At 36.7% G+C, this 26,039-nt stretch overlaps 2 protein-coding genes across 7 annotated transcripts; one reads left to right on the plus strand and one right to left on the minus strand.

The window, feature by feature from the left end:
• LOC101249800 (mitochondrial intermediate peptidase, mitochondrial) lies at positions 1-13,700 on the minus strand. Of its 6 annotated transcripts, none has more exons than XM_004234891.5 (17): positions 13,323-13,700; positions 13,069-13,150; positions 12,932-12,984; positions 12,776-12,830; positions 11,827-11,965; positions 11,690-11,744; positions 10,509-10,731; positions 9,704-9,799; positions 6,811-6,930; positions 6,582-6,707; positions 5,711-5,866; positions 5,140-5,256; positions 2,794-2,916; positions 2,633-2,700; positions 2,208-2,343; positions 1,929-2,094; positions 1-901 (listed from the first exon to the last, which is right to left on the minus strand). In XM_004234891.5, the coding sequence occupies exons 1-17, from the start codon at positions 13,490-13,492 to the stop codon at positions 654-656; spliced, it is 2,133 nt and encodes a 710-aa protein (XP_004234939.1). In that variant the 5' UTR covers positions 13,493-13,700; the 3' UTR covers positions 1-653. The 6 variants fall into 6 exon arrangements, with proteins under 6 accessions (XP_004234939.1, XP_069151172.1, XP_025885721.1 ...); XM_069295071.1 differs by having other exon boundaries at positions 5,140-5,252; positions 5,707-5,866; XM_026029936.2 differs by having other exon boundaries at positions 11,686-11,744.
• LOC101250579 (probable serine/threonine protein kinase IRE) lies at positions 13,690-26,039 on the plus strand. The gene is made up of 17 exons (XM_004235054.5): positions 13,690-15,135; positions 15,512-15,579; positions 15,693-15,869; positions 15,970-17,250; positions 19,215-19,387; positions 19,507-19,756; positions 19,982-20,074; positions 20,211-20,351; positions 20,450-20,542; positions 20,725-20,929; positions 21,268-21,353; positions 23,759-23,847; positions 24,133-24,184; positions 24,292-24,348; positions 24,440-24,610; positions 24,828-24,908; positions 25,170-26,039. Exons 1-17 carry the CDS (start codon positions 14,739-14,741, stop codon positions 25,257-25,259), a joined length of 3,504 nt encoding a protein of 1,167 aa, XP_004235102.1. The 5' UTR covers positions 13,690-14,738; the 3' UTR covers positions 25,260-26,039.

Below are 26,039 nucleotides of genomic sequence, written 5' to 3' on the forward strand. Positions count from 1 at the left end.
TGGAAAATCAATAAGTATTTTATTGGTTTAACATATTTACAAACTAGAAACCAATAAACCAAATCGATAATGCATCAAAGCAGATCAAACCAACCGATACATACCCCTTAACCAAACATGGTGAAAATTCATTTCACGCATTGCTCTACTCCTACTACTTGTTATTTCTCTCTCTACTTTGGGTTGTTGGTTGTTTTTTTTTCTTCAGCTAAATATTTATCGAAAATAGTGTCCTACCTCCAAGATAATGAAAGGTCTATGAGCACTTTACCCTCTCAAACTCCACTTTTGTGAGATTACACTGGATATGTTGTTGATATACTCCTAGCATCAATACATCTCTTCAGTTTTATCAGATTATAAAAACACTATCCAAATTAAGCAAAAATCAATCAAAATACACATAAGTAGTCTCTCCGAAGAATTGCTCAATAAATACTCTGGCCATGAGATGTTCTCTGAACGCCATCTTAAAGAATGACATGCTGGCCATGATGAAATCACCATATCAGCGCTATTTAGTTGTTATTACGATGGAAAGCTTCCAACTCTTCAATGGTGGGCTGCTATCTGCGTGCACAACTACTTGGCCTCGTCATGGTTTAGTACAGGGGAGGGAATACGTCTTCTCAATGCGGGGCTTAGAACTCCTTTTAGCATTTCAAGAGTTCCATTTCCTTGCAAAGGCTTGTAATGTCTGGTATTATTCCCCCATGGCAACTCCTTACAGTGCCACTCCCAGCAAGATCATTCAGTATATCAGCTGGATCTTTGGCTCCTCCATGCTGCAAGAATTTTGTTCTTAAAGCCAAACCAGTGTCCAATGATAAAGGATCCTCTTGGCACATCCTTTGCCAGATACTCGTGGCAAAGCATTTTGCATACAAGTAGCTATAATAACCTGCACAATGCAAAAGAGCAAGGGCACTGAGCAAAACTAAAAATACAATGGATATAAGCTACCGTAGAACTGATAAAATCCTCAAAAAAGAAATGACAAAATCCTTACTGCTACCATTCTCAAAAAGAATTGACAAAATCCTTACTGTTACTATTCTCAGAAAGAATTGACAAAATCCAGAGATTCAAAACCAAACATTCCAAATGCAATGTTTATTAAAAAGAAATAAGTCAAATAACATCTTCACAAATATCTAATACGAATGTTCTCTGCCTTCTGGAAAAGCTAATTATTTATTACACTCTAAACTAAATTCTTCTGCATGTACATCTTTTAAGAACAGAACTCCACAACTAGAACAAGTTGAAAATAAAAGGGTTGTATGTTATGGAATAGAAAATTCTTGCATCTGCTATTTCCACAGTTCTCCATTACACTATATCAAGCAGGAATTTTCTATGTCAACTATTGGCTTTTAGGGAACAAAACCTTTATGGACATCATTTTATTACAAAAACATGTTAATTTATATAATAAGTCGTGGCATCTCAAAATGTTGGTTCATCAATTGAATCCCCTTTTGATAAGATTGCAGAGGTCTCTAAGAGCGAAGAATTGACGTCCAGAAAAGGAGAATACATAATCTAACCACTTAGAAGAAAAGGCAAAAACGAAAATACCACCCACCATAACATCTTGCCAAAACTTACAAGCCCCATCACTGTCTCTAACTATAACTGAGTTCTGAGAATTGCACAACAAATTATAGAGGAATACCACGTCTATCAAGCAACCAATCTATCACTTAAATCGCTTTTCAAGACAGACTTTAGCTCTTAGTATTAAGTTGATAAAAATGTCCTGATTGGAGCACCAACTATGAATCATGCATTTCTAGTAATTTATGCCTCAATAGCCAAACAGTAGGTGTGCAGATGGTATATCAGACAAAAAATAGTGCAATATTCTCTCACATATACAGGCAACTATCACAAACATGAGTCAATTAACTATAATGTTCTGATACCTGCGCCATAGTTTGTAAGGTGACTGAATCGGGTATGCCAATGTGTTCCATCCACATGAGTCCAACTTGTATGTTGTCTTTTTAAATCTGCAACAATTGCCATCGTATCTATCCCCGTGGATGGCTGCTCCCCAAAGAGTGTTTGATCAACTAGTGCATAGAGAATCTGCATAAATGAGAAAGTTGCATAGGTCAAAATTCCTGCCTCAAGTTTGATAAAATGGAACTGAAGAAATGCTTATAAAAAGAGTTAACTAGGAAGGGGCCCGTAAAACATACCTGGCGTTGCAATTCTGTTGCAGCAAACATCTTTTTAGCTCCCACCATTGATTCTACAAGTTCTTTGGGAATAATATCACCAGTTGAGTAGTGTTTAGCAAATGTCTTTAACACCCGATAATCCCAGGCATAGGACCTATGGATCAACAACAGTTAAAAAGCTTTAGTAATAACTAATAAGACAGCACTAACATGCGTATTTATCCTGAAGATTGAATAAATAGCATGTATATTGCATAATAGTGGTGGATTAACCTGAAACTAGAATTAAAAGACTTTTCCATTTCGTGCCAAATCTAATGATGATGATATCACAAGAAAGAAAAAGTAAATAAACAGCAGATGATCAAATGAGCAGTGTGCATCTGAACATTTTCTTCATTGCTGATGAAAGTTATGGATCAAAGATATTAAATTTGGCTCACTCAAATAGGTTTGAAGGCGTTTCAGCAAAATCAAGAACCACCCTCGTACCGGAAAAGTGTTGGTATTCCTGCACAGGTAGCCAGCCATCAAGTGAACTCGATTATGATTTCAAAGCACAAGTGAAAACCACTAGCAAATAGAATCAGAATAAAACTAGTACCGTTCTTGAGAGCAACGAATGTAGAGCATGCCCAAACTCATGGAAAAGTGTTTCTACTTCAGAATGGTTAAGCCTCACCGGCGCCAAACTCGACCCAGAGAAATTGCAAACAAGCGCTACAACCTACAAATTAACATGCACAGATCGTTTTCAATTACTCCTCCTAGGTAAAATAGTTAACATGCACAGATCATTTTCAATTATTCCTAGGTAAAATAGTTAACATGCACAGATCATTTTCAATAACTAGGTAAAATACAATAGAATTACTGCAATGATCCACAGAATATCCATGAAGCAATGAGCATAAAGCAGACTCTAGCATGATATATGCATTTAAGGAATCAGTTCTTCTGGGAGGAGAATGCCAAACACAGGAAGTTTCATCTGGTTAAATGGGAGAAGGTTATGAGGGACAGAAAGGGCGGAGGCATGGGAGTAAAAAATCTGAAGATGCACAACAAGAATTTGATTTTCAAGTGGTTGTGGAAATATAATTCAGAAGATCAAGCATTCTGGAAGAAGATAATTGAAGCTGTCTATGGTAAAAAAAATAGATGGTTGGAGGCCTTGTCCTGAAACTCACATTCGACTTTGAGGGGATGGATTTGGAGAAACATTAACAGGTAGTGGGTTGAGTCTTGGTCACATATTAAAATAGAAGTGGGAAATGCTGAAGACATTAGGTTGATCTAAGATATCTGGACAGGGTATGAAAGCTTAAAGATCAAATTTCCAGTGATATACAGTTTCTCCATCAATAAGAGTGGTACTATAGCTGAATTTCATTCAAGTTCAGGCTAGCAAGTATATTTTATAAGAAACTTGAATGACTGGGAAGTGGATTATTTCTGTCAGATGTTGGAACAACTAGATTGAGTTACAGATCAGAACAGAAGGGAATCCTAGATAAGGGCAGAATTACAAGTTCTCAATTGACAACTGTTACAGAATTTTGACGAGGCAATCAGACTGTTGGGAACTTAATTGGCCCTGGAAGATAATTTGGAAGATAAAGCTCCCATTTTCATAGCTGAAAATAAACTCCAGAAGAGAGGTTTTTCTATTGTTAACAGGTGTTATTTGTGTGAAGAGATCAGGAACCAATAGAACATTTGTTTCTCCAATGTAAATGGGTCCAGGCAGTCTGGGATCTATTCCTCAGTATCTGGTCGTGTTTCTTGGATAACACCTAATAGCATGAGGGGTCTGCTGGAGTGCTGGCAGGGATAGGGAATTTAAAAAACTTGAGACAAATCAGGATCACTATTCCTCTATGATTTTTTTGGACTCTATGGTTGGAATGGAATAGAGCTTGTTTTGAAGGACAAAAAGCCTTTATCTCTAGAACTAAGCACAATTGTTTGCACAATCCTTTTTTCTGGTGTAATAGCAGGCAAATTGAAAGTATGGAGCAGTGTATGGATTTCTTGGAAATGTCAGGAGGAAGATAGTAGTTGCATCTTTGTTGTAGTACAATATGTACAGTAGTTTCTTATCTGTCTCGAGTCCTATACTTTTTTTTTTACCATCTTGGTACCTTTTATTGATAATACCTCACCATTTCAACAAAAAATAAAATAAAAGACTATCTTGAGATTATAGAAACCTAAAAATTTACAAGTACAAACAAACATTTTAAGTGGAACAAGTTTCTATTTGCATAAAGTAATAACAACTTCTCAGGGTGACCTTTGAAAACACAATAAAATAATACGTATTCCATCCATCTCATCTTATGTGGTGTAGTTTGACTGTGCACAAAGTTCAAGAAAGAAATTACTTTTAGAACTTGTGGTCTAAAAGAATTGTCTCATAAGAGTATAAAAGGGCAAGTTTGAAGCTAAATTGTTAGTAGTAGTAGTAGTAAATATTGGAAGGTAGTATCATTCTTTTTGGGACACACTAAAAGGAAAATGCATCGTATAAATAGGATCAGAGGAAGTAAAAATCACAAAATCCACAACTTGCAAGTAGAAACAAACATTTCATTTAAGAAAATTTTGAGGTCTATCAGAATAAAGCCAAATACTATAATAAACTTATTGGTTGGCCTTCAGAATTATTGTCCAGTTTTAAGCTAGGCAGGTGCAAGCACACTTAATTTTTACCAATTTCCAGGGAATTGTGAAATTTAAGTCCCAATAATCACATCATACCCAATATAAATAGGCAGTTGAAAAATCAATGTTAAAAGAGGTTGACTGATCGACAGAGCATTTCCCGGTGGTTCTGTAGTCCTCAGACTTATAAGTTACTATAGCTACACAGAGACACAAGAAACTACATGTGTAGCATATAATGAAAAACTGATATGAAGAAAAAGAGAATAATGCTCTTACATACAGGAAGTTGGTATTCTGTCTCAGAAACTCGCCGCCCTCCTCGGATAGCAAAATGAGCACAGATGGGATGTTTACCTTTTCTTGATTTTAGATCGAGGTATAAGTACCCCAGGTCTCCCTGAAAACACGTGTTATAAACTAGTTCAAGTGGATGGATCTTAAGACTACTACTAAATGGACATTAATAAAGGAGCCAAATGCGCATCAGGATATTAAATGATCAACTCAACAGAAAAAAGAAAGGTAAAGTTAAGTTAAATCTGCCAACATTCCAAATTATTGACAACTAGTCCATTCTTGCCATCCAAAGGTCAATATTGCAAAGAAAAAGAATGATTCATGTCCATGTACTGATAGGTGATCAGTAAATAAATAGCATTAGTAATAACAATCACAAAGGAGATTTCCCCTTTGCCACACCATATTTATCATCTCAAAAGGAAAAAGCTAAATAAAGAAAGAAAACGAATTTCTTGAAGAGGTCAGAACTGGGAATTCAGTAATCTCATAGTTAATATGACATATGTAACAATATAACAAGACAACCACTACTTCTAGTATATTAAACTTGCCTCAGTAGGATGATGTAACACTATCTTCATCACATCAGGATGCCATGATTCACCAGGTGCAAGGGGTACTCCATGAAAGGTCACACCAAATAGTGACTCAACCAAAACCTTCAAACCTTCAATACACTGTTGTAAAGGAAAATATGATGCTATAACCTGCAATATTGAAAGACAAGAATAGTTCTGTCAAGATAGAAAAAACCCTTCAGAGCATGTAAAAGTCTTCATTAGAGCAGCATTCTGCACTTCATGTGTCAGCTGAATCAGAAATCTATCAGTACTTCTCGATAGTATAGGTCTATATGGCAATACCCATTTACAACAAAAGTAAGCAGAAACAGGAAATAAGTACACCTTAAAAATTTCAAGTGTATGCTCTCTCCTCCGTCCACCTAATTTTAAAATTTACATCCAATTTCACCAACAACAAATGAAAGGTAACATTTCCATGAAAAACAAAAATAAGAATACAAGAACAAGTCCAATTTACTCAATTATGTTAGTACACATGAAATAGACTACACTTTGACAAAGCCCGAGGCCCTAACAGTGGTGCTAGATTTGCTCCAAGCAGGAACAAGGATGTGGCCAAATCCTTTTTAAAGTAAGTTATTATCTCAATGCTTTAAGTTCCAGGAGGACCCTGACCTCTCAATGCCTGGGAAACATGCTTTAGTTTTCATCTTTAGTTCAATTTAATCAATGACTTTTCATCCCTGATTAGCTATCATCAAATAAATAATAAGTTCTCATCTATCTATGGATACACGAAAATAAGAATGCAGAGTAAGAAGAGCATTGATACACCTTGATAATAAAAGCTCAAAGAGGCAGCAAAGATAACGGAAAACCATTAGGCTTAACTCTTTACCGAGGAGTCCAACTTGTATTTTGCAGACTTCATCAACCACGTGAAGTACGCCTCATCCCATGGATCCAACCCTCCATTTTGATCACCACTATTCTCTCTCTTGAAATCCTGAATCGCCTCAAATTCCTACTCAAACATATGAACATTTAGAAGAGCTTGAAACAGCTCCTGCAGAATAACATAATCAGTGTCTCATTCATATATAGTAAAATCTACTTCCAGGACATACTTGATCAGCCTTGGGTCTGACCACTTTGCTCATCTCAAGCAAAAAGGACATGACCACTTCAGGAGATGCAGCCATAGTAGAATGCAGAGCAAATTCAGCATAAGATTTATGCCCCATAAGCTGCAAATTGAAAGGGCAAGGCATATTAGTATTGACAACAATGTCTCTTTTTTCTTCCTTTTTTCTCTTTTGGGAAAGATGCTTAGTAAAATAATGCACAAGTGGAAGTAATAGTGAATAGTGAGAATCAAGGAGAGCAATCTGGCTGTAAAATATCTTTGGATTTCTTCCATTTGAAATTCAATTAGAACCAAAGATGAAAAAAAAGTACGGAATAATGATTTGTCGAATCAGGAAAATATAAATTCAAAATTGCCAATCACAAGTTACAATCTCTGCCCCGAAATAGTTATCTTACTTTCCTGTTTAGATTGTGACAAGATATTTTACTATGTATCTTCTTATGCTGCTATTCCTATGGAAACTATTAAGGGAAGGTCAAGATGTCTTCTACTCCAATAGTACCTTTTTGCATCATGTTCCCATGTTTTTATATTTTTTTCCCCTGGAAGTATGATGAATATCCAGCCTCAGTTAAAATGTGTGACCATCACATCTAAAAGCGTAAGCTATTATCCTTTTCAATTGTATTCTCAACAGGCTCCCTCATGTCCGAACCTGATTCTTTTTCATTGGTCAAGCACACAATTTTTTTTGATAATGGGCGGCGGTGAAATTTGATTCCTAGAACCTTTGCCTGCTTTGATACTACTAATACCATGTTGAAGTGCGTGATCATCTCTAAGCTATTAGAGAGAAAATAGTTTTTATTATTTAATAGTATTCTCAACACGTCTCCTCACGTGCGGGCCTAATTTTTTTTTCATGGGCCAAGTATGTGGAAAATCCATTTGATAATGAATGGGGGGAGATTTGATCCCAGGAGCTCCACATGCACTTGCACTGATACCATGTAAAGAAATGAATTTTGGGCCTAACTCATCCTCAAAAAGAATATCCACAAAGGTTGTTGCCTATGTAAATACAGACTCACGCATACAACAACTGTAAATAATATCCCTGACTTCACCCCTGTACTTGGAAAGGGTAAGGTTAAAGGACATTCCATCACCTCTCTATATAATTTGAAGTTCTACTTTGAAACAAAAATGCACAACTACAAAATTTGTAATGAAACTGATGCATGTTAGAATAATTTTGGTAAAAGCTAGATTTTCATGAAATGAATATAAGATGTGAATTGTATCTCACATCTAAAATTAGGTCTTTCATGAATTCCATTATCATTAGGCCATCTTCATTATTTTCTTATAAAATCACATGGCATCGGAACCTCTATCATATTGGTAGAGACTAAAGTAGCTTCCGTCTACTGGCTTACGACCTTATACTGCCAGTCTGGCTGCTCCAGCAATACCATGCCTCTTTGGACTGACCATTTCAACAGCACTATATATCTTTTCCAGTGATTTTTCAGCGGCGCGTCTCCTTTTCAGCGATTTCCAGCGAGATTCTAACGACTAGACTTCTCTGATGAGATTCTGCGATGATAATTTTTTTTACTGATCCCAGGAGCTCTACATGCACTGATACCATGTAAAGAAATGAATTTTGAGCCTAACTAAAAAGAAAATATCCACAAAGGTTGTTACGAATGTACATACAGACTCACACATACAACAAGTGTAAATAAAATCCCTGACTTCACCCCTGTACTTGGAAAGGGTAAGGTTAAAGGACATTCCATCACCTCTCAGTATAATTTGAAGTTCTATTTTGAAACAAAAATGCACAACTACAAATTGTAATGAAACTGATTCATGTTAAAATATTTTTGGTAAAAGCTAGATTTTCATGAACTGAATATAAGATGTGAATTGTATCTCACATCTAAAATTAGGTCTTTCATGAATTCCATTATCATTAGGCCATCTTCTTTATTTTCTTATTTGACCATATGGCTCAGAACCTCTATCATATTGGTAGAGACTAAAGTAGCTTCCATCTACTGGCTTACGACCTTATACTGCCAGTCTGGCTGCTGCAGCAATACCATGCCTCTTTGGAGTGACCGTTTCAACAGCACTATATATCTTTTCCAGTGATTTTTCAGTGGCGCATCTCTTTTTCAGCCATTTCCAGCGAGATTCCAACGACTAGACTTCTCTGATGAGATTCTGCGATTTTTTTTAACTGATTTTGCTGCAAAGTTTTCAACAACCAACTGGACTATTTGCTTTACATGTTTTCAAAATAAGCAAACTCAACTTGGTACCTCTACCATGAGTTCCAGGTACATGTTTGACTTTAGCAACATTACGTGTTAATATTAAGTTAGCCACTCATTGATTAAATTTAAAATGCAGATACATAGAACGTATATCAAACCAACAAAAAGGTGTTTCTTGTATTTCATTATATCATCAAATCACCTTTTGTGGAATATCTCACGCCAATTAATAAGTGTATCTTGTATTACATTATCATCAAAGATTCAAATCAACTTCACTCTCTTATTTCACACAATGTCTCAGAACTAAATTGGTAATTAAAAATGTCCCTTCTCGAACAACTTAAACTTTTACATAAGATGGTCACAAAATTTATCATAGAAAAACAACATGCATCGATTTGGTGTAGGATCCTTACTGCTACAGATAAACAAAATCTCCACATGCTAGGCCCAAAAAATAGAGTCAGGCTACAAACTAGGAGGCTTGTTCTAGAACTAAATAATCTAGAATTAGAAGTGCCCTTTCTCTAATAGCTTGAGTTTTTTTATGAAAAGATCACTCAATTCTTTTGATGAGAACTTAACATAATTCAACAAAAACTAATCACTTTGCTAGACCAAAAGTGTCCACACACCAACCTGTGCAAATTCGTGTCTAGTTGCAATAAGCTTATCAAGAACCTCAAGGTTTGCATGTGGAACAGAATTTCCTTGAACATATGCCACCTTCCTGACCTGGACAAGATCATGAGAAAAATACACTAAATCATTCAGTCATTGAACATAAAGCTCTTTCTTTTTTCCCAGCAGTATTTGAACGAAAGATCATGAAAATTAACAAATAAGGTAAAACATTTGAGAGAAATATAAATGTTTGAAAGTCTCCTTTTAACCTGTCAATGTATAGAGAGATTAGATGGAATCTTTTGGATGTCGAAAGGTGTTTATATGAGGAAAGCAAGGTAATTGCACTTAGTAGAAATAAAGTGAAAAATTTCACAAAGCAAAGGATCGTCCACATCTTTTCTGTTGCTATTATTTGCCAAGTCTAAAAATTAATACACAATTCATGAATTGGTGCCCTAATTATTATTTTTTCTTTGGTGGTCTTCTCTTTTCCTTTCCCTAAGTCTAAATTCGTCATTCAAGACTCCCATACATAAACCCATTAATCGTTAAAATAGATATTATGTTTAATAGGCTTCCACTGTCATCCATATTTTTTTTGACAAAGACTGTCATTCATGATTATCTATGTTAATGTAAGAGATTTACCTTGAGCTGCTAATGATTTAGTTTACCGACACTAGGAGAGAGTAAACAGGGAAGAAGTTGCTGTACTAATGTAGATATGCATAATTTTGATTGCTCTAATAACCATTTAAAAATTTTCTGAACAGGATTAAGTTATAACTAACAGAAATCCGAGGTTGCTTAATGTTACCCCAGCATCTGGTGCACATTGAAGAAAGCCTTGCAGAGTACTTGACTCAGTTGCTAAGCGAAATCCCTTTTCTTTGGTTTTATCTCTTAACCCCCAAGATCCCTTAGATGAACCTGGCAGGTTACGATGGATAGGGCTGACAAGGTGGTGCAATTTTTTAGGGATCTTAGAAGCTGGAAATATATCCACATGGCCAGGGTCAGTAATAATATTTTCATTATACCTGACAAAACGAAAAAGGAAAATGAGCATTCATTCAGTCATACGGAGCTGCATGACTAGAAACATTAAAGGGAAAATTGATACAGTATGCAATGAACAATAGTCAAAATGAAATTAAGAGCTGAATCGAGTCCTGTTCCAACAGATAACCCCGAGGTGAGTTTGCAAAGACTACATCGTTGATCCCATAACTGCCACTTACAATGAACAGAAGAGAAAAAATTGTACTGTCATTAAGGAAGAAAAAAAGGAAGGAGGAGATGAACGGCTCCTTTTGACCCTTCACCAGCTAGAGGCCTTCAAAGGTATTACTCAAGAGTTCACAGTTGAAAAGCAAAATACTGAGCAACTATTTTATTCTGCTTATGCAAATTTAGAAGCATAAACTCAGCCTGAAAAATTCGAGCTTTGTTAATGTTATAAACAAATTAAAGAAAGCATTAATTAAAAAGAAACAAAAAAATCTCAGTCAAACACCAAATTTTATTTCTCCAAATGCTAGTTCAGTAAATCATCTAAAAAAAAGTTGCACGTGCTGTATGGGTGCTCACTTGAACTCAACTACAGATCTGTGAAAATCTGAATATATTTTTTTCCATTAAGAATATGTTAAATTTGATAATCACCCAAGAAATTAAATTTAAGTTAGAATAGCATAACTGGTAAAGATTCAGTAGACTGAATCCAACATATAGTCAAAATTCAAATGTTCCATGGCATAAGTCCACTTAATTGAAGAATAAAGCTGTGATTCAAATATCAATTGATATAAAACAAACAGTACACAGGAGGGCAAGAAATAGTGGGTAAATCTCATTTCAAATACAAAACCAACTTCTAGACCAACAAGCATCATGTGATCTCTTTTAACAATAGCATGAAAATTACAGAAAACATCAAAAAGGTCCATCAGTTCATAAAATTCCAGGAAGACTAACAAGGAGGCGATTCTCACTTACTCCCTAGACAACTGAATAATGTCAATGGCAAGCTCATTAGCTCGATCCAGTTTTTCTGTGAAACCACCAAAGGTTCTTAAATTAGTGCAACAGCAACAATTTATCGAGAAAAACAGCAGTTGTAAGAAGTCAAGTACCAGAGCAAAGATGGATTCCACCCTTCTCCAAGTCCATTCGTAGAAAATGGGCAGCCCTATGCGCTTCATGTGTGAGAGAATTGCTATCTTTTTCTGCTTTGTTCACTGCCTTGTATATACTATGGTTTGTATTAAGATACTGCATACCAAGGAGCCAAAAAGTCAAAAAACCAATTCTGAGAATCTTCCAAAGCAACTACATCTTGAAGAGAATCCATCACTGGCAAGTGCAATTTCCAGAATAAGACTACCCTTATGAACATTGCCAGCTTGGAGACAGTTTTGGTTCCGCAACCCCTGGGGTGTGGGTGGGTGGGAGGTAGAACAGGTTCTACGTGAGGGTGGATTTACTTTTACCTCTTCATTTTCTATTTGGTATTAATCTGATGCTCTAGTTGCTAATTTGACAAAGACATGTGCAAAGGATAATCAGTGCAATACCACTCACAGGGAGGTAGAAGAACTTTACATTAAATTTAGCTAACCTAATAGACCACGAATAAACCAAATCCAGATCACCTCAAACTTCAGGAGTCTACTGAAGTTTAGTCTAGTTATTGGCAACCATCAAGTGCGAGAAAAAAACAAAGATCAAAAAGTGTATCAAGGAGCATACACCAAATGAGACGGTCAAGTGACATAAAATGTATAAAATCCTAATGATCCTACTTTTGTCTACCATTAGATAGTTCAACTATTTATTCTTTGACATCACTAGCTATCTGAAATTTGAGGCAATTTAGATCCAATACAACAGTCAGTGTAACGTCATTTTATATTCCTTCAACTTTTTTAAGTCTGATCTCCAGGTTTTACTTTCCCGTAGAGAGTGGGTAAGAGCTCTTGGATGGTAGGGAATTATACAGCATAAGCAGCTATTTTCAAATTTGATATAACCAGCAAGATTAAAAAAAAGTCAATAAACCCAATCAAATTTCAGGAACCTTACGTGTAAAAACTCATTTACTCTCAAGGATGCCTTGCTTGCCTCATTAACAAACTCCCTAAAATGTGACAATTTTTATGTAAGTACTCAAAGCAATTGAAAAGAAGATCAGGAACTGTAGATACGGATGCATAGTTTATTTCAGTCCTAGTTCATCACCTGTCTGGATGAGTATGTCTGCACAATTCAGCTGAATCAATTACTGAGCACACCTATCAAATTAAACAGGTCAGTTATGGTCTGGCGACGTCTTGTTTCAACAAAAGCAGAATTAGACCACAAAAATCCAAACTTACAGTATCAGAAATCTCATCCATTGCACGGATAATTTCGGGAGATGAGGGCATGCCAGCGATATAGTTCACAAGTTCTTGTGACCTATTAAGCATATGAAAATTTTCTATCAAACACGTGGAGGACATGAAACAGCAAACACTTCTTTAACTCCATATGAAGTAAAGTAATTCCTGTGACATTGCAACAAAAGACAAGCGAAACAATCGACGAACGAAAGTAAAGGATTTTTGGTATTTGTTTTGTAAATGCTTACCTCTCAACAGCATCATCAACAAATCGTTGGAAGCCTTTGGGAGTTTTCAAATGATGAAAGCCGTAGAGGCCCGTCTCTTTGATTGAGGGAGCTTTAGATGTTGAAATGTGGATGAAGTTGGAGTTGGCTCGTACATGAGCAACGGCGGACTTGCGAATTAGAGCGTGCATGACGACTGGCGTTCGCCGTAGACGAAACTGCGAACTCTAAACAACGAGGTTCTGCTCCTCTTCTTCGCTCAATCTGCAGAAGGGGCCGGCTGTAATCGGTGTCCAAGTAGTAGAAACTGGAAACTGGAAACCGGGGAAAGAAGTCCGGTGAGAAATGGCGTTTATCGGCTTGATAAAGCGTTCTCGCAGAAGGTCTAATAACAATTTTGACCGAAAATGACAAAAATGCCCCTTTTTATATTACTACACATTTTAAACTTAAAAAAAGTAAGGAAGCATACCTACCAGAGTTCCAAATGGTCTTCTTCCCCTCCAATTCAATTCAAGGAAAGAAAGTGACTTTCCTATATTAAAAAAAAAAAAAGGAAATTATTTTTCAAATCCAATTCAGACTTGAAATTCAACTCCCAACCCTCAATCAGAACTCAGACTCCTGACCTCGCCTCCAACTCAACCTAGGACACAACTCGTATTCCAAATCCAGTCTCAACGTGTGGTCAAGTTAGTCGGGTCTCGACCTAGTTTGAGATTATGGTTAAGGTTTATTAGGTACAAAGGTGTGGTTGGGGTCGTAGTCGGATTATGAATCAGGGTTAAGTCTGGGTCAAGTTGAGGATCAAGTTTTAGTCGAGATCAAGGTCAGGGGTCGAGTCTAGAGTTTCAAGTCAGAGTTAGAGTTGGGACGGAAGTGTGGTCCCAGGTCTCAGGTTTGAGTCGAGTTTCAGGATGAATCGGGAATGGGGTCAGGTCAAATCTCGAATTGTGATCAATATAAATGCTCGAATTTGTGTTAATCATTATATTTATCCATATTATACTTGACTATCTTTGAAATTCTATTTTCTTCTTACTAATGAAGCAACGTGAAATATTTTGTAGTTTCCTTCCAAACACACCCTAAAATATTTGCTTGTCAAAGATAGTTGCCAAGTTAACTACCATATGGTCGCAGTAGTTGGAAGCACGTAATATAGTGAATTAACCAACTGTGTCCATTTCCAATACACCCCTCTCCCTGCGTGTCACCCTCTAACTTCCCCCTTTCCCGCGAAAATCTCCCTCTTCCTCAAACTCTTTAATCTTCTCCCCTTAATTATCCTAAAATCTGGATTTCCCAATCCCAATTTCCATTTTAGTATCACATTTCTCTCACTTAATTAACCAAAATTGATGATTAGCGATATCAATTACTTCTTTCATCACCATGCAATTATGAACCGGATCGTTAATCCTACAATCAACTACAATGTCGACGACTCCCGCTAATCTCGAGCTTGAGAAAAACAAACTAAATCCGATCGCTACAGCTTCACATTCTTCCCACCGGAGCCAAGCGCCTTCAACGTCGCCGTCCGTCAATCTAAAGCTAAGAAAGATTCCTCCAAAACCGGGACATCATCCAGTTGCTGAAGATAGTCTTCCTGATGAAGACGCTAATGAGGAGGGAGATCATGAAAGCAGAAGTGAAACATCGTTCACGAACGAGGCTTCAGTTCTCGGCCTAAACCATATAAGGACTCGTTCCTCTCCATCACCTCTTAGGGCTTGCAATTCTTTCGTAACTCCATTTGATGGAGTCGACAGCGTAGGCTCTAAATCATCCTCCGTTGTTCAACATCCTGCTGAAAATTCTTCCGAACAAGGTGGATTTTGTGTTCCCTTTAATTCTATCCTTGTGAAAGAAATATTAAGATTCTCGGGCTTGTTTGGATGCAGTAATTTGGATTTTGTATATCTCAATTTAAAACCTGGAATATTTTCACCTCTTTGGATCTGAAATCTCAAATAACTTTGTAACTTGTAAATGTGAAATACCTTCTTAAATCTAAATGTCTCCATCCATATAGGTCATAAGAGAATTTGGAAACAACCTATGATCCCTTGTCTTTGTACTGAAAGAAAACCAGTTATTTACAAATGTGGTGGCTGCGGAAGATTGTTTGAGAATTTTGAAATTTAACATGAGAAATAACTGAAGAAACATATAACTACTACTCTGAATAGTGCATAATTTTTCAGGTAAAAAAGTTCCATGGAGTCAGTCAAGACCTTTGAAAGTGCCGCCACCAAGTATTTCAAGTGCAGAGGTGAACTCACCTTTTACTTTATTTCCTTTTGTTTCATGATTTTATATTCCTTTTGGAAAAGGTTAATTCGATCATTTGGTGAAGCAAATTCATTGTAATTTTTCTCAAAATAGGGAAGTCATGCAGCTTCTTCCAAGGAAATGCAATCTCCACGTTTTCAGGCTATACTGCGAGCTACCAGTGGTCGTAGAAAGAGAGTTCCAGATATCAAGAGCTTCTCTCATGAACTAAATTCAAAAGGAGTCCGCCCATTTCCATTTTGGAAGTCTCGTGCTCTAGGGCGTATGGAAGTATGTTTTGGTTTTTCTTAGCTCCCATTATGCCACATTTGTTGCCTGAGGCCCTTTACATGCTTATCCTTTTTTTTACTGTCTGATATGCCATTCACAGGAAATTATGGTGATGGTTCGAGCAAAATTTGACAAATTAAAGGAAGAGGTCAATTCTGACCTAGGCATGTTTGCAGGAGATTTGGTTGGGATACTTGAGAAGACTTCAGAATCTCATCCTGAATGGAGAGAGAGTTTGGAAGATTTGCTGGTTACAGCAAGGCGTTGCACTAAGATGCCACCAAGTGAATTCTGGTCAAAGTGTGAAGGCATTGTTCAGACTCTAGATGACCACCGTCAAGAGTTACCTGTGGGAACCGTAAAGCAAGCGCACACCCGCCTTCTGTTTATTCTCACTCGTTGCACTAGACTTGTGCAGTTTCAGAAGGAGAGTGGTTATGATGAAGACCACATTTTGTCTTTTCACCAACTTAGTGACCTTGGATTTTATCCAGAACGAATTAGTGGATCAAAAAGCCAGGACTTAAGTGCAAGAAGAGGTCAAAAGTATCTAGGATACGAGCAAAGCAATCTACCTGTCAAACATGACCGCACAAATGAAGTCGGAGATACCTTGGAGGTTAGCACTGCAAAAAGTGTTGCTTCTTCTGCTGCAAACAGCTATCGAATGTCGTCATGGAAAAAGCTTCCTTCTGCAGCTGACAGAAGCCGCAGGGGCAATGACTCTGCTGAAACCACCCCATCCAAGGACAAGACTGATAGTCTGCAACACAAAGAGGAGATGTCTCACTTCGGAAACACTCCATTATGCCCTTCTGAGAATTCTGAGGAAACTTCAAAGGTTAAGAAGGTAAATTGGGGAATGTGGGATCAACCTTGCTTGTCATATGAAGATTCATTTATTTGTCGAATATGCGAAGTTGAAATACCAACTGTATACGTAGAACAGCACTCAAGAATATGTACAATTGCTGATAGATGTGATTTGAAGGGATGGACAGTAAATGAACGATTAGAAAGAGTTGTGGATACTCTTGAAAGAATACTTGAATCATGGACTCCAAAGAGTACAGACACAGGGGCAGGAAGTCCTGATGTATCAAGAGGGTCTACTTTGAATATGCCTGAAGAGTTGAATGCCTTGTTAGTCAAGCAGAATGGCTTGTCTCAACGATGCTCTGAAGACATGCTAGATTGTCTTCCTGAGTCTGATAGTAGATGTCTTCTGGAAAATGCCAACAGCTTGACTGACATATCTAAAAAACAGTTATTAGCTGGGAGCTTAACACCCAGGTCACCTTTAGTGACTCCACGAACTGGTCAGATTGAGCTGATGCTGAGTGGACGCATAACGGTATCTGAACATGAAAGTTATCAGCAGGTATAGAAAATGAAATGAAATATATGGTACTTTCTTCTCACTTCTGGATGTTTTCTTGAGGTTACTCATCTTAATCTTACCGTTACATTTGCAATCTACTACATACAGCTAAAATCATTTTACTAAAACCTCTACATATTGCTGCTTGTGCTTCTTTTCAATAACTGTTAAGAAAGATATACTGTACACTGAAGTATACAAAGTATAAAGATTCAGTTTTTGTTTAAAGTATATTTTTAGCCCAAATTTAACTATTTGTGCTAAGGAGAGTAGGACATCCCAATCTAATACAAGAAACTTTTTCTTGGGCAAAGGCTGGTCTTGTTCTTATGCCCCAATACAGGTCATTATCGCAAAGTTGGTTTCTTCTTATTGAAATTTACAGGATTTGGTGTTTAATCTTTTCATCAGTTATAGATATATTAGGCTTTTTGTGTTATACATTGTTTTATCTGTTATGGTTCTTGAAATCATTCATCAAAGTTGCCTATCATATATTTTCAACTGTTATTGCCTCCTTGTCTGGCTCGAATATATTTAATATTCTTGATGGGAAGTTCAGCTAATTCATATGGTGACGGATGTTCTAATAAGAAAGTTCTATGATCGAGAGATTGTTGAGCCTTTATCTGTTTCTGTATAATTGACAGTTAATGTAATTCTGCTAGTTCTCGTTTTATAGGTTATTTTCTAGATTTGAGTTAACTTTAGTGGTTTCTTGGTAATATGAATTTGGAAGAAGTTGTGTGGGAGGACTATGACAGAATAATTATCCCTGTTGCTTTGAACGAAAAAAATCTAAAAATGGTATAAGAGCTGATATCTAGCAATTATGAGATACCAATATCAAACTGAGTAAAGTGCTATGGTTTGATTGTATGTGGTAGCTGGAGTTCAATTAAAAATAAATCATCAATGAAGTGTGGCAGTAATACAAAGGAATATTTTGGAACATGATGCACTGGCGACGTATCTTGGATTTTTACTAAAGGGCTTTGAAAAATAAAAATGTTCTCTTTGAGATTTGAACGTGGAACTCGAGCTGAATTTTGAATTCCATAACTTACTAAGACAACCTCTAGTATTATGTTTAGGGAATTCAAAATCTTTATGTATACATAAAAATAAAAACATTACCTTATATATACAATGTAATTTTTTGCATAGGGGTTCGTGTCAACACCCTCCCACCCCCTAGATCCTGCCCTGACAAGAAGGACAAGGATTTCCTTGTGCCAAGTCCTTTTGGTTCATTTACATAGTTGATACCCCTTTCAGAAGAATTTCAACTACATGTATGTGCTCTTTCGCTCTCCTCCCAACTCTTTTTTTGGTCCAGGGCATGGTTAGTGTGTCCTTCAGAAGAGAGTTCTCTTGAAAATTGCCTCTTCCAAACTTCATCTTTTCTCTCTTTCTTCTGGCTACCTCCTGTACTTCTATGTTTTATTTTACTAGTAATTCCCTAGAACCCAATAATCAAACAGGCAGCAGTCCCATATTGTTACTATTATAAACTATGGCAAACTTGTGCAGCATGCTCATATTTTGGAATAATATTTTTCTTTTGTATTTACATGAATTTGTTTGCAAAAACTTAATGTAATTAAGAGTGTTCTCAAGAAAATTTTTTGTAAAAAAAGGTAGATTGTGAGAATAAAGACAGGGGATGCAGTACCGCAAATGGACCAAGTTAGCCCTAAAATGTTGAAGTTAGTAGCAGGAACTTGAGGATGAACCTCAGGTTTGCATATGTAAGAGTATTGAACCACCAACGAAGCTACTATTGGGGTTTGCATCTTTATAAACAGTATAAGTTGTTGGATCATTATTTTCATATTCTAGTTGTTGTCATAGTTTTGACATTTGTACTCCTAGTACCACCCTACTTGCGGTTTAAATAGTATAGGCTCCTTGTTTGTCAATTGGATGTTGATTAAGTATTATATTGTGGAGAATCATGGCAGATAAATAAGCTATTGGATATTGCTCGATCAGTTTCCAATGCAAACAACAATGATTACAGTACACTGGAATACTTGCTTGACCGACTTGAAGACCTAAAATATGCAATCCAGGATAGGAAGGTGGATGCTCTTGTTGTTGAGACCTTTGGGAGACGTATTGAGAAACTATTGCAGTGAGTTTTATTATTCTTGTAAAACTGATAACATCCACAAAAATTAAGAAGAGATAATGTTTTAATTTTAATTCATCTCGACTTCAGTTCTACTTAGCATCTTTTCTCAAACTCTACAGGGAGAAATATATATTGCTTTGTGGGCACATTGAAGATGAAAGAGTGGACGCATCCAATGCCACAGGTGACGAGGACAGTTCAACAGAAGATGATTCAAGTCGCAGTATGCGTGCAAGCCCTATAAATACATTGTCCAAGGAACGAACATCTATTGAAGATTTTGAAATTATAAAACCAATCAGTAGAGGAGCTTTTGGTAGAGTTTTCCTCGCCAGGAAAAGGGCAACAGGTGACTTATTTGCAATCAAGGTAAAAATTTTATCCCATTGAAGGATAATAATTTCAAGTAATTTGCAGGAGATGTTCTTATCAGTCCACATGTGTTGCAACTAGCTGAAACTAACATACACCATGGTTCCATCCACTAATTTATTCAGAATTAAAGTCTGCAAGCTTCCTTCCCTGAATTTTTCCCACCGAGTTTAGGTTGTAGTTCCATTCATCTCCTGAATTTAACAACCCTATTTTTCACAGGTTTTGAAAAAGGCTGACATGATACGCAAAAATTCAGTAGAAAGTATACTGGCTGAGAGAGACATTTTAATATCAGTCCGCAATCCTTTTGTGGTTAGTCAATGCCAGATATACTCTTCCTTCGTGAACCAAGTTTAGTTTGTTGGAAATTAACATATATCAAACTGTTAATATAAGAAACAAAGAACTTCTAAGACACCATACTAATGGTTATCTGGTGGGTGAACAGGTCCGGTTTTTTTACTCCTTCACATGCAGGGAGAACCTTTATCTGGTCATGGAGTACCTAAATGGTGGGGATCTTTTTTCATTACTGAGAAATCTGGGCTGCTTAGAGGAAGATATGGCACGTATATACATTGCAGAACTAGTAAGGACTAATTTAATAGGCTTGCTAAACTTCGACATCCCTACCAACTTCTCTACCATTCTCAGAAGTTGTATATAGATCTTATTTTTCCTTTTCAGGTTCTTGCATTGGAGTATCTCCATTCTTTAAATATCATTCATAGAGATCTGAAGCCAGATAACTTGTTGATTAGTCCAAGCGGTCACATCAAGGTAAAAGATACTTTTATGAGACTACTACTGTTTTTAATTTTTTAAAGGTCCAAAAGCTTGTGTGTTGGAATTATTGTCGTTAAGTTGAGCTGAATTTCAGGCAATTGAGCTTGACAACATCTTATGTAACTTGCATTTTCTTTTAGTTCCTAGTTCTCACTATCTAATCCTCATAATTACAGTTAACAGATTTTGGGCTCTCAAAGGTTGGTCTCATCAATAGCACTGATGACTTAGCAGGACCATCAGTTCCAAGTTCTGCCTATCTTGGGGAAGATAGATCCAAGATGGATGAAAATTCAATCAAAAGAGAACAGAGGCAGAAAAATGCAGTTGTTGGCACCCCTGATTATCTAGCACCCGAGATACTTCTTGGCATGGGACATGGTATGGACCCATCGTCACAAACTACTCCCTTTTCCCAGTTTATGCAGCACACTTCCCTCTGGAACATCTGAATGAGTTTGACGAACTTCTACACCTCTTCTATCTCCATTACTAGTGTCAAGAATTCACATTTAGACACGTCCTGTTTCATATCAAACCAGCTTTTGAGAACTATTTTGGAAGTTTTTACTTTCACCTAAAAATTTGTTAAGTAAAACCAACACCGTTATCTTCTTAATCCAAGCTGTGTCTGATTAGTAGGAGAGAAATTGCATATATTTTTATACAAGTTGTTCCATTATGAGTTCTGCTATAATAAATCTATTTTTCTTTTCTAGGTGCCACAGCTGATTGGTGGTCCGTGGGTGTCATTTTGTTTGAGCTGCTTGTCGGTATTCCTCCTTTTAATGCAGAACATCCTCAGGTATGTTTTGTGTCTGATAATTTGCAGACATGGCCTCGGCATGCCTTATAACAACTCAGCAGTTTTATCTTTTGTAGAGTTAACTATTCTTTTACTTGTTACTTTATTTTAATGTTGAATAATATATTAAAGGCTATTTTAGATGCAAGATTATATCAATGTTGAATGCTTTTCAAATATAAGGAAAAAAAATGGAAAACAATTTCATTAATTCAGGATTTCCCTCTCTTTGCAACTTTCTTCCCACTAAGATGGATATCACAGATTTATAGTTTTGCAGGATGACCAGTCCTCATTGTAGACTCTGACAAATAGGTTGATTTGAAGCATGAACTTGGATGATTGTGTGTATCTTTTTTCAGTCTCTATGTTAAACTTCCTATATAATTTCACCAAACAGTATAGTTGAATAGATGGAGAAACATGTTAGAGATACAGAGGCGGAATCAGGATTTAAAGTTTATGGGTTCCTACTCAAATATTTATAGATATTAGTGAATTTCTTAATCAAAATTCAGTACAACGCAAACAGTACTAGTTTTGCGTGAACTCATAATAAAAACATTAGGTCCCGCCCCTTAGAGATGGATGAGAGTTTGTTCCATGATTGTAACACACTAGGGATGAGCTTTATGGTTCTGGAAGGACACAACAACTTACGTAGTGTGCCCACAAGTGGAGTATGGGGAGAGTAAGATGTACACAGACCTCATTACTACCTTTGTGGAGAAGAGAGACGGTTTCCAATAGATCCTGGTCTGAAAAGAGAAGTAAGCGTGTGTTTGGATTGACTTTTTTAAGTAGCTTATAAGCTAACAGCCATAAGTTGGTCACTAGCTTTTGGCTTTTAGCTTATTTTTTTACTTTTATGGCCTAAATATATGGGGTCCTTTGGTGTGAGGGATAAAAATAAGTGTTGATGAGATGAAATTTTTGTATCTTGTTTGGTTGCCATTGCCATGTTTGGATAATTTATTCCACCATTTATATCATAGTGATTGGATAAGTTATCCCAGGATAGTTAACCCCAAGATAACCAATCCTGGAATAACTTGTTCCCAACCAAACGATCCCTAAGTGTTTAAAAACACTTTTTGTCCCCAAACACCTCTAAAAATAAAAAATAGCTTAAGTGTCAAAAACTACTTAAAATAAGCTAATCCTAACATTCAAAGCAGGTTTGTAAGAAACCATGACAACAAAATATCGAGATAGAAGGCAAATGAATCAACCAATAGTAAAACACATTGAAGAATAAGAAACTATGTGATTTCTAAATACTGCTACTAATAAAGGAGAGGAGATGGGATTAGCCCCTGCCTCTCCCACCTAAAGTGTGACAACATTCGGCTACCTGTTAACCTTCTACCCTAATCATTGACCTCCATACTTTCCTATCGAGGATCATGTCCTTAATAAGCTGAAGTTGTCTTATGTCCATTCTAATCACCTCCTCCTAATTCTTTTCCAGTCTACCTCTCCTTCTCCTAGTTCGTGCTACAACCAACCTTCAGACCTCTGGTTAAAATATCCACATTTGAGTGTTTTTCTTTATAGTTGGGTATCCTGTTTCTTATTTTGTTAAGTTTACAGTCCTGGGGTGCTGCAACATGTAGTTATATAATTGGTTGCGCCAACTACATTGTGCTAATTTTGTCATACATTCTTGAGTGCAATACAATTATTTCTGAATGCGTCAGAATATGTTTTGGTTGTTAAAATTTGGAACAGATTGCTTTTCCGGTGCTTTTAATTCTAGGATCTATGACCAATTGTTTCGAAACAGATTACTTCATGAGGAGCGATTAGGTTCTTTATGTTCTGTTGGTGCTGCTATATTAATTGTATGAACCTATTTAAGAGCCAAATGCTTTTTAACTTTATTTTATTCGTTCTGCTTGTTATTTGGGTTTTTCAATAAGGGCTTTTCTGTGTGTGGTAGTTTTTCTTGGCTTCAATTGGCCAAATTCTCTATATTCATTTCATCTGACTTTTGAGGAAGTTTGCTAATGAGTTGACAATTCATAGTAGTTTTTTTATATCGTTTGACATGTATAGGAAAATGCACAAGTACCCCTCAACTTATGCCTGAAATCCAAGAGACACACTTATACTATACTAAGGTTCTATTACCCCTGAACTTATTTTATAAGTAATTTTCTACCCCTTTTCGGCCTACGTGGCACTAGCTTGAAAAAAAAAGTCAATCAACATTGGGCCCATAATATAGTGTCACGTAGGCCAAAAAGGGATAGAAAATTTATTAATAAAATAAGTTCGGGGGTAATAGGACCTTAGTATAGTATAAATCTGTTTCTGAGATTTCGCACATAGATTGAGGGGTACTTGTGCATTATTCCTAAAAGTCTGATAGAATCTAATATCAAGCTCCTATTTTGTTGCAGCAAATTTTTGACAATATCATTAACAGGGACATACCTTGGCCCAAGATACCAGAGGAAATGAGCTTAGAAGCATATGACTTGATTAACAAGTAAGTCTTGAAACAAAGGTCTTGGTTTTAGTTAATTACCAGAAATGATTGTGGTTCTGAATCGGCAAGGCCAACGAAACCCCTATCATCTACCCTCGGAGTTATTATATGTTTTCTTGGAAAAATACAAAAAAAAAGGTTGATATTTACCAGTTTCTTTCACATGTTTAAATATTCTATCTATACTACTCATAACAGTCTCAGTAGCTTTTATCAAGAAGATACTTGATGCCTGATTGGGCAGCTGCCTGCTTCTGTACTTAACTTTATTTTTGCTTTTGTAAGGTTGTTGAACGAAAACCCAATTCAAAGGTTAGGTGCAACAGGGTCAGGAGAGGTAAAAATCTCCCATTAACAAGTTACACTGTAATCCAGCTGCTTCTATAAATGCAAAATGTAAAAGAAATTCAAGTTTATTCCTTTTTACCTTCTTTATTTTAATAGGTAAAGCGACTCCCTTTCTTTAGGGATATCAACTGGGACACACTTGCAAGGCAAAAGGTTTTCTTTCTCTTTCTGTCTTCTCTCCACTCTCCAATAAAACTGATTTATTCAGTGGAGGAATAATAATGCTGTAATTAAATTTCGACAGGCTACGTTTGTCCCATCTGCTGATGCACATGACACTAGTTATTTTATGAGCCGTTACATTTGGAACCCAGAAGATGAGAATGTCCATGGAGGTAGCGATTTTTATGAGTTGAGCGAGAGTGGCAGTGCTTCATTTGGCAGCAGTTCATACAGCAATCCACAAGATGAAGAGGTATACCTTTCTCAGATTTGCAGAGCATATCAAAGTCTAAAATTTGATTATGACCTGGCTTTCTAACAGAGAAGGACTACTGGCTTATACCTGCCTGCCGTTTGACCCTCTGATATTCAAATACATAAATTAACATTAGAATTCTTTTCTCTATACCCACTAACTGCTGGTATATGTTGTTGTTATCACTGTTCTAACTCAGAATTTGTCATAACAGGGAGATGAATGCGGCAATCTAGCAGACTTTAGTACCCCTTCCCTGAATGTGAATTACTCCTTCAGTAACTTTTCGTTTAAGGTGAGAAATTCTTCCTTGCTACTACCCTATTGTTTGAATAACATTCAGGGATATGAAGCCATCTCTTGTTTTTGTTTTACATATTCTGATGAATTGTTGAGTATTGATTGACAAGCACATGTGACCTGATGTTCTTGCTGCTGTTTGAGAGGAACTAGTGAACACGATATATTTAGTTACTATATTTTTCTGATTAATGTACTAACTGACCTCTTTTCTCTATCTCATTTGACTTCCATCTTTCTTTCTTGGTATTTCCAGAACTTGTCACAGCTGGCGTCTATTAATTACGATTTAATTGGAAAGAACTCTAAAGAATCAGTAGAAGCTGCAAACCCATCGGTTCCTTGAGAAAAAGAGATTGTTGCTGTTGCAGTTACATGCTGTCTCTCTTTGTTTCTAAGTGCTTGAGTAGCATTTCCACGACAAAAATGTGATGGCATCAACCGTAATAGGATCTATCCTCCACCTCAGCTCTAAGGCCTCAGGTGAAGAGATGTTGATCATTTGGTTTAAAAGGTCCGCGTCCTGCCAAATTGAGGGTTGTGCTGCAAATGGTACCGCTTTGACATTCAGTGATGTATTTCAAGGAGGACTGAAGCGATCCCCAATGCTGTGGAAAATATGTAGATACCATTTAATTGCACCCTTCCCTACTCCTCAACCCCCTTTGTTAGGGATTGTTCGTAGTGGTCTTCAATATGGTAAAATTTTGCAGTTTATCAGTGTTCAGGATGAAATGGCCGTTGAATCACTGACAATGCTTGTGGCAGTCCAAATAGTAGACATCTCTGGTATTCTTGACTTTGTCCCTGCTATTGGTAACCCCAAGCCTAGATTCTCAAAATTTCAATATCAAACCCAAACTCTGGGGAAAACAAAGGCATAACCAAATCAATATTGGGAGGCCATCAAAGTTGCTCCTCCCTTACCAAGAATATAGTATGTTGATAGAAGATGGAAGTTTTACAAGCAATCAGCCAATCACTTTGATCTCCAGAAACTCTGATTTCTGATTGTTACTACAGTAAAAGACATTTGCTGAAATTTAGTTATCTAACAGTTTAGTCCTCGGATCAATACTCATCTTGATATTACTTTTCCTCCTATAATTGGACGTTCCAATAGTCA

The sequence above is a fragment of the Solanum lycopersicum genome, chromosome 3 (genome assembly GCF_036512215.1).
Source record: "Solanum lycopersicum chromosome 3, SLM_r2.1".
In the NCBI taxonomy this organism is placed as follows: Eukaryota; Viridiplantae; Streptophyta; class Magnoliopsida; order Solanales; family Solanaceae; genus Solanum; species Solanum lycopersicum.

Excerpts from the sequence above, each read along its gene's own strand:
- LOC101249800 (XM_004234891.5), bottom strand. The coding sequence starts at position 13,492 with ATGCACGCTCTAATTCGCAAGTCCGCCGTTGCTCATGTACGAGCCAAC. Across the intron at positions 12,831-12,931 it reads AGACATACTCATCCAGACAG|GGAGTTTGTTAATGAGGCAA; the intron begins GTGATGAACTAG and ends GTCACATTTTAG. Across the intron at positions 6,931-9,703 it reads CTAGACACGAATTTGCACAG|CTTATGGGGCATAAATCTTA; the intron begins GTTGGTGTGTGG and ends TTCAATTTGCAG.
- LOC101250579 (XM_004235054.5), top strand. The coding sequence starts at position 14,739 with ATGTCGACGACTCCCGCTAATCTCGAGCTTGAGAAAAACAAACTAAAT. Across the intron at positions 24,349-24,439 it reads ACACACTTGCAAGGCAAAAG|GCTACGTTTGTCCCATCTGC; the intron begins GTTTTCTTTCTC and ends AAATTTCGACAG. Across the intron at positions 24,909-25,169 it reads TCAGTAACTTTTCGTTTAAG|AACTTGTCACAGCTGGCGTC; the intron begins GTGAGAAATTCT and ends TGGTATTTCCAG.